Source organism: Rhea americana, unplaced genomic scaffold, assembly GCF_003343005.1.
Source record: "Rhea americana isolate MKP2758 unplaced genomic scaffold, rheAme1 scaffold_392, whole genome shotgun sequence".
NCBI classification, from domain to species: Eukaryota; Metazoa; Chordata; class Aves; order Rheiformes; family Rheidae; genus Rhea; species Rhea americana.
Genome location: NW_028186526.1, coordinates 329,375 through 344,272, shown reverse-complemented (window position 1 = coordinate 344,272; position 14,898 = coordinate 329,375). Strand labels below are relative to the sequence as shown.

Below are 14,898 nucleotides of genomic sequence, written 5' to 3'. Positions count from 1 at the left end.
AGGCTGTCCTAGTTTGGAGTCCTGTGTTACCTTTAAAGGTTAAATTTTATTAACTTCTAATAAAAGTGAAAACATGGAGCTTCAGCCTGCATTTCCTGCTGCTTTTAGGAGGTGGGATTAAATTTGCACCTGATTTAAGAGGTTGAGCTGTGACTTCATAGCCAAAGAAAAGCAACCTCTGTGTGTTAACCCAGGTCCAACTGTAGAGTGTATGTAGTCTAGTATGAACTCTTGCTTTGCATATACAAGTTYTTGTTTCTTTGTTTCACAATTGTCCCTTCTCAGAACTGACACTGTGAACTCCTTTTTGAGTATCTTTTTACTTTTTCATCTTTGAAGTGGTTCTTTAATCTTAGGCTGATCTCTGATTGCTGTTATTTCTATGCCTGTCGTCTCTTCTGCGTGTACATTTTGTATCTCCACATACTGYATGCGTAAGAGATTGTGCCCTTCARCTTATTGTTCTTGTGTTGTAGTATGACCCTCGCTTTGGAGATGCTTTCTGGGACAGCATGAAACACTCCATGACAACCTATGCTTTTAAATTGATGACCAGTTGGGCTGTTGTCTGCAATGTGTGGTACCTGCCACCAATGGTCAAAGAGGTACTTATATATTTTTGGAGATGCTTGTAACTGTTTTCTGGGAAGAAACTTGTACTGCTAGGCATGATAYACTGGCATTATGTGATCTTTATTGTCAACCTAGTGGACAAAAGCCAGAAATGACCTTCAATTTAATTTTAAAATTAAGCAAAGACTGGAAATCAGAAAATGCAGCATGCTAAGATAATGGAAGCAATCCAACTATAGTTCTACATTTCCTTCTCTAAGGGRGAGGTTTCCATGGTGTACCATTGGAGTAAATAAAGCTCATGTCTCTGAGGGCTATAAACTTTCTGTACTATGGCTGTTTATCTCTGAAAGTTGGTATCTCAGAGCACTTACAGTTGGGCAGTTTGAGAGTATTCATTGTTCCTACCTACTTACTGCAGTGAAMAGATGTCTTAACACAGCTAACATAGCAAAGGCAGAAAAGCTCTAGAAGAGCTGTCATCTTCTCTCTAGCTTGTGTCTTGTTGAATTCTTGTTTTTTCTACTAAACCTATATGGCAGTCTGGTTTATACACTACCCATCTTTTTAGAAATCGGGAAGGAAACTGACCTTAATTTTAATAGCCTTGAGCAGATATGGCAGCAGCTGTAAGAAGGTGAAGACATATTTTTGGCCCAGGAGTTTATTTAAAATGAAGATGCACTGTGTCATCTTTTACTAGAGATGTCAGTGTGTAGGCTGAATCTGCAGGGCTGGGAGTTTTTCTGCCTGTGAGCTGGGAATATTAGATGAGGTAATCACAGAAGGAAATGAATGTGGAGCCTTTCTTTTCTTTGTTGAATGAGCCACTTCTTGAAATGTGCCCATCTTAAATTTTTTTTTTTTTTGGGGGGGGGGGGGAGGGGAAGAGGGGTCTAATTTCTGTATAATTGGGAGCCATTTTTCTTCCAGCTCTTTGAGAATTAGAGGGCACAACCCTCTCTTTCTTTACTCCAGAAGTGATATTTCAATTCAGGCCTTATCTTCACTCTGTGCTGGGGTAGTTCTGCCATCCTGTGCCCCGCCTCTGCCCCGTCTGCCCTGCTCCCTCCCACCTTGTTGCTTCTCTGCCCTACAGAATATCCAGCTAATCTGTTTCACAGCAGCATTACTATGCAGCTTGGCATGGCCTCCCAGCCCACTGCCCCTGAAGGCCACCTCACTCTTTACTCAGTCTTGACAGGGTGGTTAACACATRTATCCTCCGTGGTTAGGGCAAACTGACTCCTGTAGACTCACAATAATTCACTGATACTGAATGTACCAGGCCCCAATCCTGCTCAAGACACCATGTCTCCTCTAAGATGACACTGTTGATTTGCTCTGGGTTTCTTGTGGCCAGATGGTTASCGAGGTACTGGGAGCAGATGCATCCCCTGCTCTGGCCAGGCCTGTGRCCTTGCTTGGAGCATGTGTTGTTTCAGACTGCTGAATGCATGCCATTTCTTTTTTGGTACTGAATGGTGGCAAACCCAGCAGACTGACTTGCTAGAACCTACTAAAACTGCCCTGTAGGTCACATTTGGGCCTGGTATAAACCTAACTGCCTGTTCTCTCGCAGGAAGTGTTTTTTAAAGTAGGCTGTAGAGAAAATGTTAAAATTGTAAAGCAGTTTACTTACATCTCTTTCAGGAAGAAGAAGATGCTGTTCACTTTGCTGACAGAGTCAAGGCTGTCATCGCTGCTCAGGGAGGAATGTCGGTACTTCCTTGGTAAGAATCAAGACCTTTAGAAGTTGGGTTTGAAACACAGTTAGCTGTTCTGAAAGATTAGCATAGAAGCCTGGAGTCTTTTAAAGTTTCTTCTAAATTTGCCTTGCTTTGGCTGTAGTCCACCGCCCTTACTGAATTTGAGAGAGTATTTCTTATTCAGTGAACAGTTCCTCTAGAATGAGTAGACTAATACAATATAAAAAGAGGAACGAATCTGGCAGAGTGAATCCAGCTAGCAGGGAGAATTTGATAAGAATTCAAAGAAAGGCACTGTTTATATTTTGTAATAAATCTTGGCAATACAGGTCATTAAGCGTTGTACTGTAAAAGCTGATGTTTAAGGTGAAAGTTGCTTTGACTATATAATCTAAATATTGTGAACTTTTTCTACCTTTACCATGAAATGAACTCAACACTGTTTTTTGATCTATATCTTCCAGGGATGGAGGACTGAAAAGGAAAAAAGTCAAAGAGTCTTTCAAGGAGGAGCAACAGAAAAAATATTGCCAGATAGTAGTAGAGAATGGAACAGCAGGAAATGGAAGTRTTCATTGAATGGTGCTTATTTTAGCTCATGCTTTTTTCCATGACTTGTTCAGAAACAGAGCTATATTTTATATATTAAAACCCGCTTCTTTACCAGCTGTCCCTGTAAGATATATTGCATATGACGTGGCAGAGAAGCCRTAAACAGTGTGTTTTAAGTAAGAATGCATGTTTATAAATAGGAAAACTTATAATGTTTGTTTTTATTTCTCTCCAGTGATGAGTGAGAACCCTCTGCAATAAAATTAGTAAGTTTTTTTTTGTTTTTTTTGTTTTTTTGTTTTTGTTTTTGTTTTTTTTTAAAATGCCAAATCTCTAATCTTTGAGTTACCTTAGACGTTAACTTCTTAACTCTTAATAAAACATCTCCACACTCCCAACCTATAGCAACAATTTGTTTTAGCAGTTTTCCTGAGCCAGAGGTGGTGTTACATTAGAGATAAAAGCTGCTGATGTCAGAAGAAATTGAGCAATTCACTAAAATACRCTTTTGGAATTGGAAATTGGAGATGACGTGTTGGCTGTCACAGGGAGAGAAGCAATTGCAGACTTCCAYCTTCATGTTACAAGACCGGGGGTTGCAAGGTAGGAAGTGTTCAAGGGTTCTGCYGAAAAGCAGTAGAACAACTGACATGATAGCTTATCCCATGTACCTACCTGTGTCACTGGGATAAATTAGTCTGAAGAAAGGACAATATGATAGAAAAAATGCACCATATTGTTGCATTATGTTTTGACTTCCGGTTTTGCTGTATCCCTTTCTATGCCTGTTTTTATGCCTTGCATGAATTAAAGAGAACTATGTCATGGCCTCCATTATCATGTGCTGAAATTATTTATGGCTAGGTGCCTGCTTATGTCATCACTGGTTGTGAAAGCTGCTGATTGCTCTCTGGCAAGCCCACCCTCCRGAAATAATTCACGTAAGTGCACTTAAGAAATGTGAGATTTAAATATTCCAGTCACATTTAGCGTTTTTTTGTATAAAAATGTTTGCTTTCCCTTTGAGTAGCTCTCACGAGGAAGAATCTGTCTTTTTTAATGATCTGAATGTCACTAATGAAGCGCACACGAATAGATATTACTTTGCTCTGCCTAAATTGCTGGAAGACAGATCGGTTGGTAAGAACAGTTAATAAGGTTTGCATTACAACAGCTCATTGATTGAGATCTCATCAGAGATGGAAGATCTGTCATGGCAAGCTGTGTATACAGCACTGCACAAATAGAGACTATAAAACTKCCCAGCCCTGGAAAGTTCAGTGTTTAGTTATACAAAACCGATATGAAATGGAGGGGTTAACAGGGGTAGTAATTTGCTTAAGGCTATGCAGTGCAGAAATAGAAAACTGAGCTTACCTGCATCTGGGCCAAGCCCAGTGTGTCCCTGAGTTTAGTTGCTGCAAGTACGTGACTTCTCTCAGATGGGTCAGTCAGCCCAAACTTTGATATTTTGGGTAGACAGTAGCTGAAAATGCCCTTTGAAAAAGCTATTAGCCACCCACGTAGGAAGAGTGCTAGCAGTAAGACTGCAAAGGAAAACCGCATCTGCCTCGTGATGATGGATGTTCATTCTTTCTCCACTGGAGGCAGTAGGGCGTTTGCACTTCGTTTGATGTGTTCTGATCATACCATGCCAATGACARGAGTCGGATGTGCTGCTGGTAAAAATGCCAGCCTGCTTTAAATGGAGACTGCTCTTTTTTGAATCTTACCTTGCCAGATACTTCTGCTGGGACCTTGAGTCTTTGCTTTAGTGTGTGGCAGCAGCACTGTTGTTTGTGCAATGYGTTACCTCACTTTGAAGAAATGCCTGCACAGGTTTTGGCGGTGCTTTCTTCAGGTACCCTCGATGATCACCTCAGTTTTATTSCTTTCCTTTCTCCTGGTGTTCTGCATGTGATCTGTATTTCACTTGCATTTGTTATCAGTGGCCTTTAGCAAACACTTCCAGCTGAGGTTATATACTGCCTTTAGATTGCAGAGGTTGTGGGGAAGTTGCTTGTTTTCCAAAAGGAAAGCATAGATAAGGAACTCCTCCTCCTCCTCCAGCAAGAGCACATGGTAACAGTAAAAAGAACACTTTCTCATGATAACTCATAAGTGGGAAGTTTGTAAACTGCAGCTTCTCACAGTGGAATAACATATTTGTTTGTGTTACTCATCTTCCTCTTATTTCTGCTTATCTTCTATCCGTTTTTTGGGGGGAACCAAGCTTCTAAGTTGGTTGAGATGCCTTTTTTGCTCTGCATGTATGTAGAGCAAGCACAGTGGGGTCTCATGGTGAATTGTGCCCATTGATAGGTCTGGAAGAAAGGGAAGGAATATTTCAGAGGATCAGGCCCTCAAAAATATTTTTTACTGTAAGTAACTTTTCTGTTATTGTTGTTAGATGTGCAAGCCACAAGATGTATTCTCACCCTGGAGAAACCTACAGCTCTGTCTTCTTCAAGAGCCTGAAACTGATCAGCAGAAGAAATGGAGAAATTTTTCCTAGTTTACTACTTAATAGGAGGACTAAACACTCCCTCCAGTTCCTTAGCCAGTGAATCTCATACTTGGTTTAAGCAAGATGTCCTAAGGAGCACTTTTCATAGTGCCTCCTGTCTGAATCAATTCGGTGACTTCTCCCAATAAAATGTATGAGGGCCTGTTACAGCTAATCAGTGTGAGGAAGTCCTACATTATAAAACTTCACCTTGCTTTGGAATTTGATGCTGCTGATTACTACCCATGTATGAAGCGTCTAAGTGATGTTAATTGTGGCCATGACACTCATTTACCCTATTGATGAAACTGCAGCAAATCAAAGGAGTCCTAGGTGAGTTCATCCCTCATGTCTGAGATGCCTAGGGCTAATGGCAGTGGGCCACGTGTTGAAAACACGCATACGTTGGAATGAATGAATAAAATTGGGCCATCTCGTTATGTGAGCGGGTCAGCAAGACTGAAAACCAAAGTGAGTGCTTACGTTAAGTTTCGAATACAACTGTTTGACGTGCTTTGTAGTTGGCAAGCCAGATGCRTTAAATAAGCTCCCCCTTTTTGATCATTAATACAAATCATGCAGCACACCCTAGATGCAGTGCAGGATCTTAGTGCRTGGTGTGTGTCCTGGCATGAGACAACACTTTAAGCCACTTCAGGCACTAGTCGTCTTAWGCACTGTGCTGAAGGCTGGAGCTCTCTTCCCAGGTAGCTGAGAGGCTTGCGTCCTTGAATAAATAAGAGCAGCTTTCCAAATTCCAAAATGTTGGGGCACTGAGTCAGACGTGCCTCTTCCCTCAGGCAGGCTTTCCATGCCAGAGCTTTTGAAGGAGTCCTTTGAAAGTAACTTTTTGATCGTTTGTATTATCATTACATAAGTCTTCCTTGGTTGGAACTAGAACTTGCAAAGATTTATGCTTTGACCCCCTTTATACTAAATGTGCAGACTGATATAGCTTGAGCATCTGGCTCCTACTTCTGGGTTTCCAGTTCTGGTCCRGAAAGATGTTATTTGCATATTACGGCTGTTCACTATACTGCCCTGCTCTACTAACAGGGTAAAGTAGCCTGAAACTGATTTAACTGTCCACTGTTGGAGCAGTGTAAGATGAATTCCATGTAGATGATTGTCCAGGACTTAATCTCTTGTTAGCTTTATAAACAGATTCTGTAAGTTTCCTAGGCCTCCAAAAACTTATATGAACCAAATATTTGAAGGGACCAAAAGTTTTGAGGTTTGCATAGGTTTTCAGCTTTTTAAAAGTAGTTTACAGACTGTTAGCCATATGTAAACAATCTGCTGTGATGTGTGTGTGTGTGTATTTATAGATTATAAAATACCAATGTAACTTCTGTTTAGAAATACTCTATAAAGGATGCCTAAGTAACTGCTAGTTATTAGGAGYGTAGTGCAGACATGAGAAGTCTTACAGATGGTTGTAAGATGGGGTGACAAAGAACTTAATGACCTCCTGCATTTTATGAGAACTGAGTCAGGGTTTGTTAAAACACCTATTGATCTTTTACTGTAACCTACCTGCATTTTAAAATGGATTGTTGTAGCTATGGAGACCTTATTCCTGTTTGCTCCTAATGTCTTCTCACTCTATAGCTTTGTCCTGTCTTTGGGAATGTTTGAAACACTCTTATCTTTTGAATTTCTGCTGACTTGCTTTACTGCACTGGGAGATGCCTCTCCTTTTCCTAAGTATCTGACCAAGTCCATATTGCATCCACTTGACAGGACTCACTGTTGTTCTGGGAGTTTKTTTCAGTATTGCATCCACTGTCTGAAATGTGCTTTATAGCCAGTGCAAAGATCCCCATCTAGGGACATCTAGTTAGTGCTAGAAAGCTGTCCCACCTACAGCACTCTCAAAGTTTCATTTAATGCAGGATCATCCTAAATACTGATGAATGAATGAGGTATTTTTTCTATTTTGGGGGGAAACTGTGAATACTCCCTGCATATGGATGTACTGCTAAACTAGCACACTGTTAAGTAACTACTTATGGGTCTGCTGGATATACATATTGCAAACCTTGTTCTTTAGAATATATGGGGCACARCATAGTTTGGTAGGCTGGCCTCATTCAAAGTTAGGCTGCAACTGTAAGTTCCTCTCATTAGTCCTGGGATGGAGATCTGCAAAGTCGGAGTAACCTTTAAAGGGAAGCAAAAGGAGATAAACAGCACAGTGACAATGGTTAGAGGATGGAGGAGTTTTGGCCCAGATCGCTTGTAGTTTGGGCTTGCCCATGCAAAGGTGTGGGGCTGGTGCGTGCTGTATGCTTTGTCCTCCCTCGCTGCTGGACTCTGCCTTCTGTTAAAAAGAACTACTGTCTTTCTGATTCAGAAGTGAGTCAAAAAATCAGGAGAGAGAGCTGAGGCCTAAAATAATGAATGTGGCCCTTGCCACGGTGCTGTGAGAGTGCTCAGTAGGAAATAATTTGGAGAAAAGTGGAGTCTCTGCACCTGCTGCTTTTCTGAGGTGGGTGGCAGTGTTGGGTGTCCCTCATATTCTCTGTAGAGGTGCTTGTTGGCTCTGTGATGCTGTGGCAGCAAAAGGACCTGGGACCAGGAGGACTCAGGGCTGATCTCCAGGGACCCAGTTCTCAGGTTGCTCTGCCCGTGTTGCAGTTTCTTCTCACTGTCAGGTTCGATAACCTAAGCGTGGTGGTTAGAGACGATCCTGGGGGCTATCTTACTGCTTATAGCCTGAAGGAAGCCATGTGCTAGTGTGAGTCAAAGTCTCTGCCTGTAACCTGTGGGAGCTGATACCATTCCCTTAGTAAACGACTGCAAACTTGTGCTCAGTCTAAGTTTTGGCAGCTGTGTGCTGTAGGGTTTCCCTGGGCCGGTGAAGCTTAGGTCATCTTATCACTGTGACAAACCAAAAGCAGAGACGGTTCTGTGCTCTGACTGCTTCAAAATCACGTGCAGGTCTAATCCCCCATTTTGTCTGTGTTTTAATATTCAGTGGAGGCAAGTTGCAAGCTTGGTGTGTTCCTGGAGGCAGTGTGTCACTTGTTGTTTATTCTCGTTAGTTTTTGCTGTGAACTCCGTAGCTTCCTCAGTATGTTGATGCTGTTTGTGCCTGCTTTGGGAATGGGGTCATTTCTGGAAGAAAATGTGCTGCAAGTTCTGGAGGTGACCTGTGAGGGATTTATTTGGTTTAGGAAAAGCCAACTTAGAATTTAGTGGGCACGTTATAAAGGCAGAGCCCTCCCTGGCTCTTTCTCTTTCTTTCTTTCCTTTTTTTTTTTTTTTTTTAAAAAAAAAAACAACTATGAAGGATATTAGGTTCATAGCCATTTCTCCTCTCCCCTCCTCCTCCATGATTTATTATTCTGTTTAACGATGGCTCCTCAATTAGCGTACCAGACTCCTTTGTGAGTGGGGTTTCTTTCTGATCAATGGTCATCAAGCCTAGCATTTAGCACATCCAATCAATGATATTCTATATAATGGCTGTGGTATTGACTGATTTCTAATTTTACAGTATGTTGAGCCCCTTTGAACTCTTTTAATATGATAATTGCTTTACTAATCAGTAGGCATGATTTGTGTGCAGATGTGGATTATTGACAAAAACTGATATCCCTTGGTATTTCTATTTGGCTATAAGGAAGATAGAGAAGATAGATGTGGTGAAACATTAACCATGTCAGTAGATATTAAACAAAATGCTGTTGGAGACAATATATTTTGGTGTATTAGACTTTCCTAAAGATATATTTATTCTCTTTATATGGGATAGCTACTAAATACTCATAATATAGACATCACCCATTAAACAGTACATTTCATAATAAGTAATAAACATGGTTATTCATTAATTTCTACATAAAATAGTAAATGTGTATTATTATATAATAGATACAAAGAAATTGCTCATGAAATGTGGCTGGAGGCCATCTCCTTTATCCATACGATGTTTAACTTTACAAAAGATACATGAGATACGTATGTACAAGATCAATAAAACGTATACACGCACATAGAAAAACTTGTATGTTAAACTTTGTATAACCACTCAATTTGTTGGGTATTTTTATTAATTTTATTTTATAAATTACATCTGCCAGAGATTTTAAGGCTATTTATAGCACATACATTTATTAAAAATATCTAAAATGTTAACTAAACCAAATGTTACATTTTCGCTGTCTTTTTTTAATCCAGACATAATCTGGATTGTTATTATTTGCATGTCACACTCTCTCCTTTTGCATGTGTTATGTCACTACTCAAATTGCAGAGGCTTTGCTCCTCTGTCACTCCCTCGTTACGAGTGACATGGGGTTCTGGTGGGCACATTAAATGCATACTTCGGTTCCCATGAGTTTGGTCTGCATATTGCTGTCGCTGTGGGACCAGGAGGTGGCAGTGCTGTACACATGTCTAACACTAACATGAGGAACAGAACATGATTAATGCTCTTTTGGGAAGTATATCCTTAATATAACTTTATTAAGTTAAAAAAAAAAAAGGTAACTTAATTTATTGCGCAGCAGCATGTTTTGTCCTTTCTTATAATACTGATGTAAATGGGAAAAATACAGTATTTTAAGTAGTAATTTTATTGTATTGCAAGCTGAAGTTGCTAGAGAGATCATGAAGCTGTTTTTTGCTTTTTTTTCCTCTCCAGGTGCAGTAGAAAGGCAGGCTGTTAGGCCTCAGGTCATGGGAAATGTGCACCTAGAGGTGCCACCTCTGTGGCCTACTTCCCTTGTAGGTTCTCCTTTGGCTGCTGAATTGCCTCTTTGCAGCGTTTTGATCTTTGGGGATAGTATCCACATCACCTCCCATGCTTGGTACGTAGAACCCCTCCCACAGCYGCAAAATCTCTCCCATGCTACAGCCCAGAGAGTTTGGTCGTTTTAACATGGATAACATGGATGCTTTAAAGGGCATAAAGGGAGGGCTATTGCTGAATTGCCTTTTGATCCTTCTCTGGTATTACAGAGTTAAGCTTTAAGTATGTGCTTWAATATTTTGTGGTATTAAGGCCAGCCTATTTAGCAGCTTGCTGCATCGAGCCCTGATGCACCCAATGAAAAATGTTCAAGCATATTGCTTGCTAGAAGTCTCCTAAAATACTGTTTTYAGGCTAACAAGGAGTCTCAGCTGTTCCATTCAAGCAATAAATCTGTGTTACAGATGTGAGGCTGGATTTCCAAAAAGTCCATGCTTCGGCTCTCTAAATGAGGAGAGTTATATGCTTAATACTCATAAAAACTTGCCCCTTTGACCGTATTCATGTGACCATTGCAAACTGGAGAAAATCCCTCTCATTTTTTTTAAGCCAGCATCGAAGGCCCAGRTTCTGAGCCAGTTGTCTTAGCAGAGGAGTGTCTGAGACACGTGCCCTATATAACGTAGCCTGTGCAAGGCTGGTAGGTCTCGGAGAGGTCCTACATTATTTATCTACGTCTTCTGTAATACAGCTGATACGTAGTGACTTGATGTTTCTTAGCTCGCTGAATTTCAAGATTTTATGCTCATAAATGCTTTTTTTTTTTTTTTTTTTTTTTTTTAAAAAAAAATCTGACAATTCTGGGGTTTAGGCTTTGATGTGGGACTTTCTGAGTTTTTTGTTTGCCCTTTGCTTATGTAGTCTAGCGTTTACTGGACTGGAGAATGAGAGTACGGCAAGACAGGAGTTTGACTCTTTAGCCCTGGTGTTATTTATTCAGCTAGGGTGAGGAGCTGTCTGTGCCAAAGATGATATCATGATTTTCCTAAAATAGAACTGTTCCAAAAGAGGGGAACTGAAAAAAAAAAAGCTCTGGCCTGGATTACCTAAGATTGTGTTAGCGGAGACAGCAAGAGACTATTTAAGCTCCCCGTCCAAATTGGTGTGCTAACCTGTCTTGTACTTACTGTGAAAAAGGGTGGGCTGGTTAAAATACTTGCCTCTCAAGAGGCGACTTAACTGGGAGTCCTGGGCAGAGAGAGGTGCTTTCTGTGGCCTGGAGTTGCTTGTCTCCACTGCAGTGTGTTTCCTACTAGCTGTTTTAGCTTGAATCCACTTTGGTTTTCCTTGCTTCTGTTAATCTTATTCTTGGGTGTTTACATTTCCCTATGCGTTGTAAGGAGAAACTTAGATTTGGGGCTTTTAATGGGGTTTTAAAGGCAACTGGACTGCTGAACTTCCAGAAACCTTAATCCCTTTGTGGAAGTTTGTCTTAAATCCTTGCCGTGGGGCAGACCTGGGCCCGGTGTTTACGAAACGTGGAGCATGTCCCAACCTGACCAACGCTAGAGGCCGTGCACAGTACTTCAGCTCAGGAATAAACACCGCTAGGCCTAACAGTAGGCTTGCTTTTACGTTGCTTTTAATACTTGTATGTATTTTTAGTGTAATTTGAGTTGGAGGTCAATGACAGCAGAGCAGGAGACTGAAATTCCAGGTTGGGTTCCAGGATGCAAAGCGAAGCTGAGAACATGTGACTGCATATATAAAGCGTATCAATTTTTAGAGAGAGTTAATAGCAAATACAGTGTTGGAGAAACAGCGTGACCTGCCTGCTATCAAAAGATGAATGAATGGGTGAAGAATTGCACTGAGTGGTTTCCTGGCTACCTGCCACTCTGGAATGGCAGAAGATAAAAGCGAGCGCTGGGATAACTATGATGTATCTGATCATATTTATTTTCAGTAAAATACTGATATTTACATGAGATTAAACTGTCTGATATTCTGAAGCTGCCTGGCTGTAGTGACAGGAGACAAATGAAAAGCTACTTTTTCATTAGATCTGGCCTACTAGAAATCAATAATTGTGTACAATAACTTAGAAAATGAAGAGTGTGACTGCTGAACGAAGGTCTACTTCCCAGACAATCTTCCTGAATTGGTTCAGTGGGATTTCCTTAGTCCTAGAAGCCAAGTTCGCAGCTATACTCCATGCAACAAAAACCCTGTAGGCTTCGATACTTTAACAGAGTAAAGTCAGAATAGGCAAAGGAATGTAAAAATAAATTATTGAGAAAAGCAGAGTGGTGTAGTTGATGAGAATTTTACACGTGCTTTTTCTCATTCTTTGATCCATTCCTGCTGTCACCATCCTGCATTGTATGCCCTGCAAAGCTTTTTTTCTAGGCAATGAATGTAAATGCATTTTTCACTGAAGCCATAAAAGTATATTAATAATATTTCTCTTCAGAACATGTATTACAACTCACGCTAATTTCTCAAAGTTAAGTAAAACCCATCTTTTTGGACACACTGAAGGCTCTGTTTTAAGTAAACTTAGGCCGTTTCCTTTTAACTTCTGCTTCTCTCCTCAGCATTATAATTTGTAAAATAAATTAAAATATAATACTTTTGAAATGGAAAAATTATTTGAAATGAGAAGTTCATCTATGCTGTTCAGATAAGGTTTTATGAAAATATTTTCTTTCAAGTTTATCAACACTGCCACWTTCTCACGGGCTGTGTTCATTTCTAGCAGTTTACACTTTCTCTTGGAAAATACTCCGTTAGAAGGCATGGCCAGATGTAGTCTTTTTGCATAAAACAGTTCTTCCAAAAAAAGGAAACTGAGTCAGTTATGAAAATTAGCACCATGTCTCTGACTTCAGTGGGTTGATGCTAGCTGCCCTATGCTGAAAGCTTGGTCCTAAGGCTTGAAAGGAAAAAGTCTTTTCTGTTAGGAAATTAGGCTTACTGGCTCAAGTGAGGCAGAGAACTTGTGTCCTATGTTTTTCACATGCTACAATGCAGACAAAAGGTAGGTAATAGTGGACTTAATTTGAAAGTGATTTATTGGTAGATAAATGATCAGTGGTTTATGACAGCTCTGTGTTTTTTTTTTCTTTTTTTTTCTTTTTTAGAAGACAAAGGCCAATGAGAGCGAAAGTGTTTATTTTTCTTTTAATAAGTCAGCAATTTTTTGGTAGTGAATAGCCAGCTATTCTGCGATGGGAATGCAAGATAAATGCCAAGGATGAACTTCAGCACATTCGTGATCGCMCTTGGCCACTGTGTCTATCTCTAAAAAGAAGCTGTCAAGTTATTAAACATGTTTCCTCCTCATTGTACCAGGCAGAAAAAAGGCTTCAAAGAGCAGCTGAAGAACAGCACTGTTTTTCCCCAATTTAATATTAATAGCTATGTGAAATATTCATGCAAGAGGGGAATGCAACAAAGTAAGAGTTTACATGTTTGCAGCCTTGCCTCTGTCACACTTCAGTTTGCACAGAGTGGCTGGCCATGCCTAAAACTACTTCTTTAACATTTTTTTTTGCTGTCATTTTTGCCCGCTGACACACAGTGATGGCAGGGATAAACCCCCCCCCCAAAAAAAAAAAAAAAAGGGGCGCCTGCAGGCCTTGATGGCTGCCTCTGGTGTCATCCAGGATGGGCTGGGTACAACAGCTGGGTTGCTACGGTAGCAAACATCATAGTTTTGTGTAATGAAAAACTAGTGATGTACAGAACATTCCTCTGATGTTTGAGGGACACCAGTGGATTTCAGCCTTCTGTGCTTCAGGAGTTTGCCGTATGGCACAAAATTTGACATGCACTGTGCTGGTTTGAACCATTTTTGCATTTTACTGAAACAATGATGAACCAGTGTGTGGACCAGATCAAATTAATCTTTTTTCTTTTTTTCCCCCCCTCTGTTTTTTTTTTTTTAAGATTTTGTCGCGAAACTGAAAAGCTCTTTGCCTTGCACAGGTTTATCGGTATATCAATGCTTGCAGATTTTCTCATCTCCTTGAAGACATTAAAACGTAACGGAGATGAGCTCTGTATGATGGTTTAGTGCCAACCCAGGGCTGTTCCCTGCAGCAGCAGGACTGCGTGCGTTGCTGCTGCCTGTGCTACGTTTGCCCTTTGGCGAGAGACCTCTGCTCCCTACTGCGGCATGAAAACAACCTTCCGCAACACCCCGAAACCTTTGGCCTCTGCTGCTTGCAGCTGACRTGAAGATTCGTGAGCAGGTAATAAATGTCCTGTATTGCTTCCTGCTTATGAAGCAATTGGCAAAATACAAATTTACATAAACTGCCCATGGGCGTCTGTGTTGTGACTATCAGCCAGTCTTGAAAGTAATGTCACTGAAATTAATTTCTGTTCCAAGCTGCTTTCTGACCTTGATGCAGGCGCTCTGGTATTAGCATGTGTATGGCACAAGCAGCACCACAGTTAAATACCTGGGGGGTGGTGGTGGTGCTGGTGGGGTATGTCTTAAAGCCTCTAATCGGGGAAAAGGTGAAGCCCTAACCTGGTGCTCCCCGAAGAGGCCTCTTTCTTGAGCAGCATCCTCCGTTCTCCTTTCCCCCACCTCGGGACCACAGGAAATGCGAGTGCAGTGGGTCCTCTGGGCAGACAGCTGCCGTGGCTACTTCAGTGGGGAATCCTGCTCTGGGGCGGCTATGATACAACCACTGCGCTATCCTGTTAATTAATATTTATGATAGGAGGTTTGCGATGGCCGGCCTGGAAAACTTCCGTTCGCGGGAGATCACTGACGCGCGCCGAGAGAGCCGACGTGGGTGAATTCGGCGTTGCAGCCCGGTTCCTGCCTCACGGAGCAGCTGAAG

General features: G+C 41.1%; 1 protein-coding gene across 1 annotated transcript in view; it reads left to right on the top strand.

Annotated features, from left to right (window-relative positions):
* Nucleotides 1-3,692, top strand: part of LOC146590983 (glycerol-3-phosphate acyltransferase 3-like) — a 28,235-nt gene extending 24,543 nt beyond the window's left edge. The window contains exons 10-14 of the mRNA XM_085313670.1: nucleotides 477-605; nucleotides 2,227-2,306; nucleotides 2,747-2,864; nucleotides 3,070-3,100; nucleotides 3,259-3,692. Of these exons, the coding sequence (XP_085169796.1) occupies nucleotides 477-605; nucleotides 2,227-2,306; nucleotides 2,747-2,861 (324 nt within the window). The 3' untranslated portion in view covers nucleotides 2,862-2,864; nucleotides 3,070-3,100; nucleotides 3,259-3,692. The remainder of the gene's footprint in view (nucleotides 1-476; nucleotides 606-2,226; nucleotides 2,307-2,746; nucleotides 2,865-3,069; nucleotides 3,101-3,258) is intronic.
* Nucleotides 3,693-14,898: the final 11,206 nt, after the last annotated feature.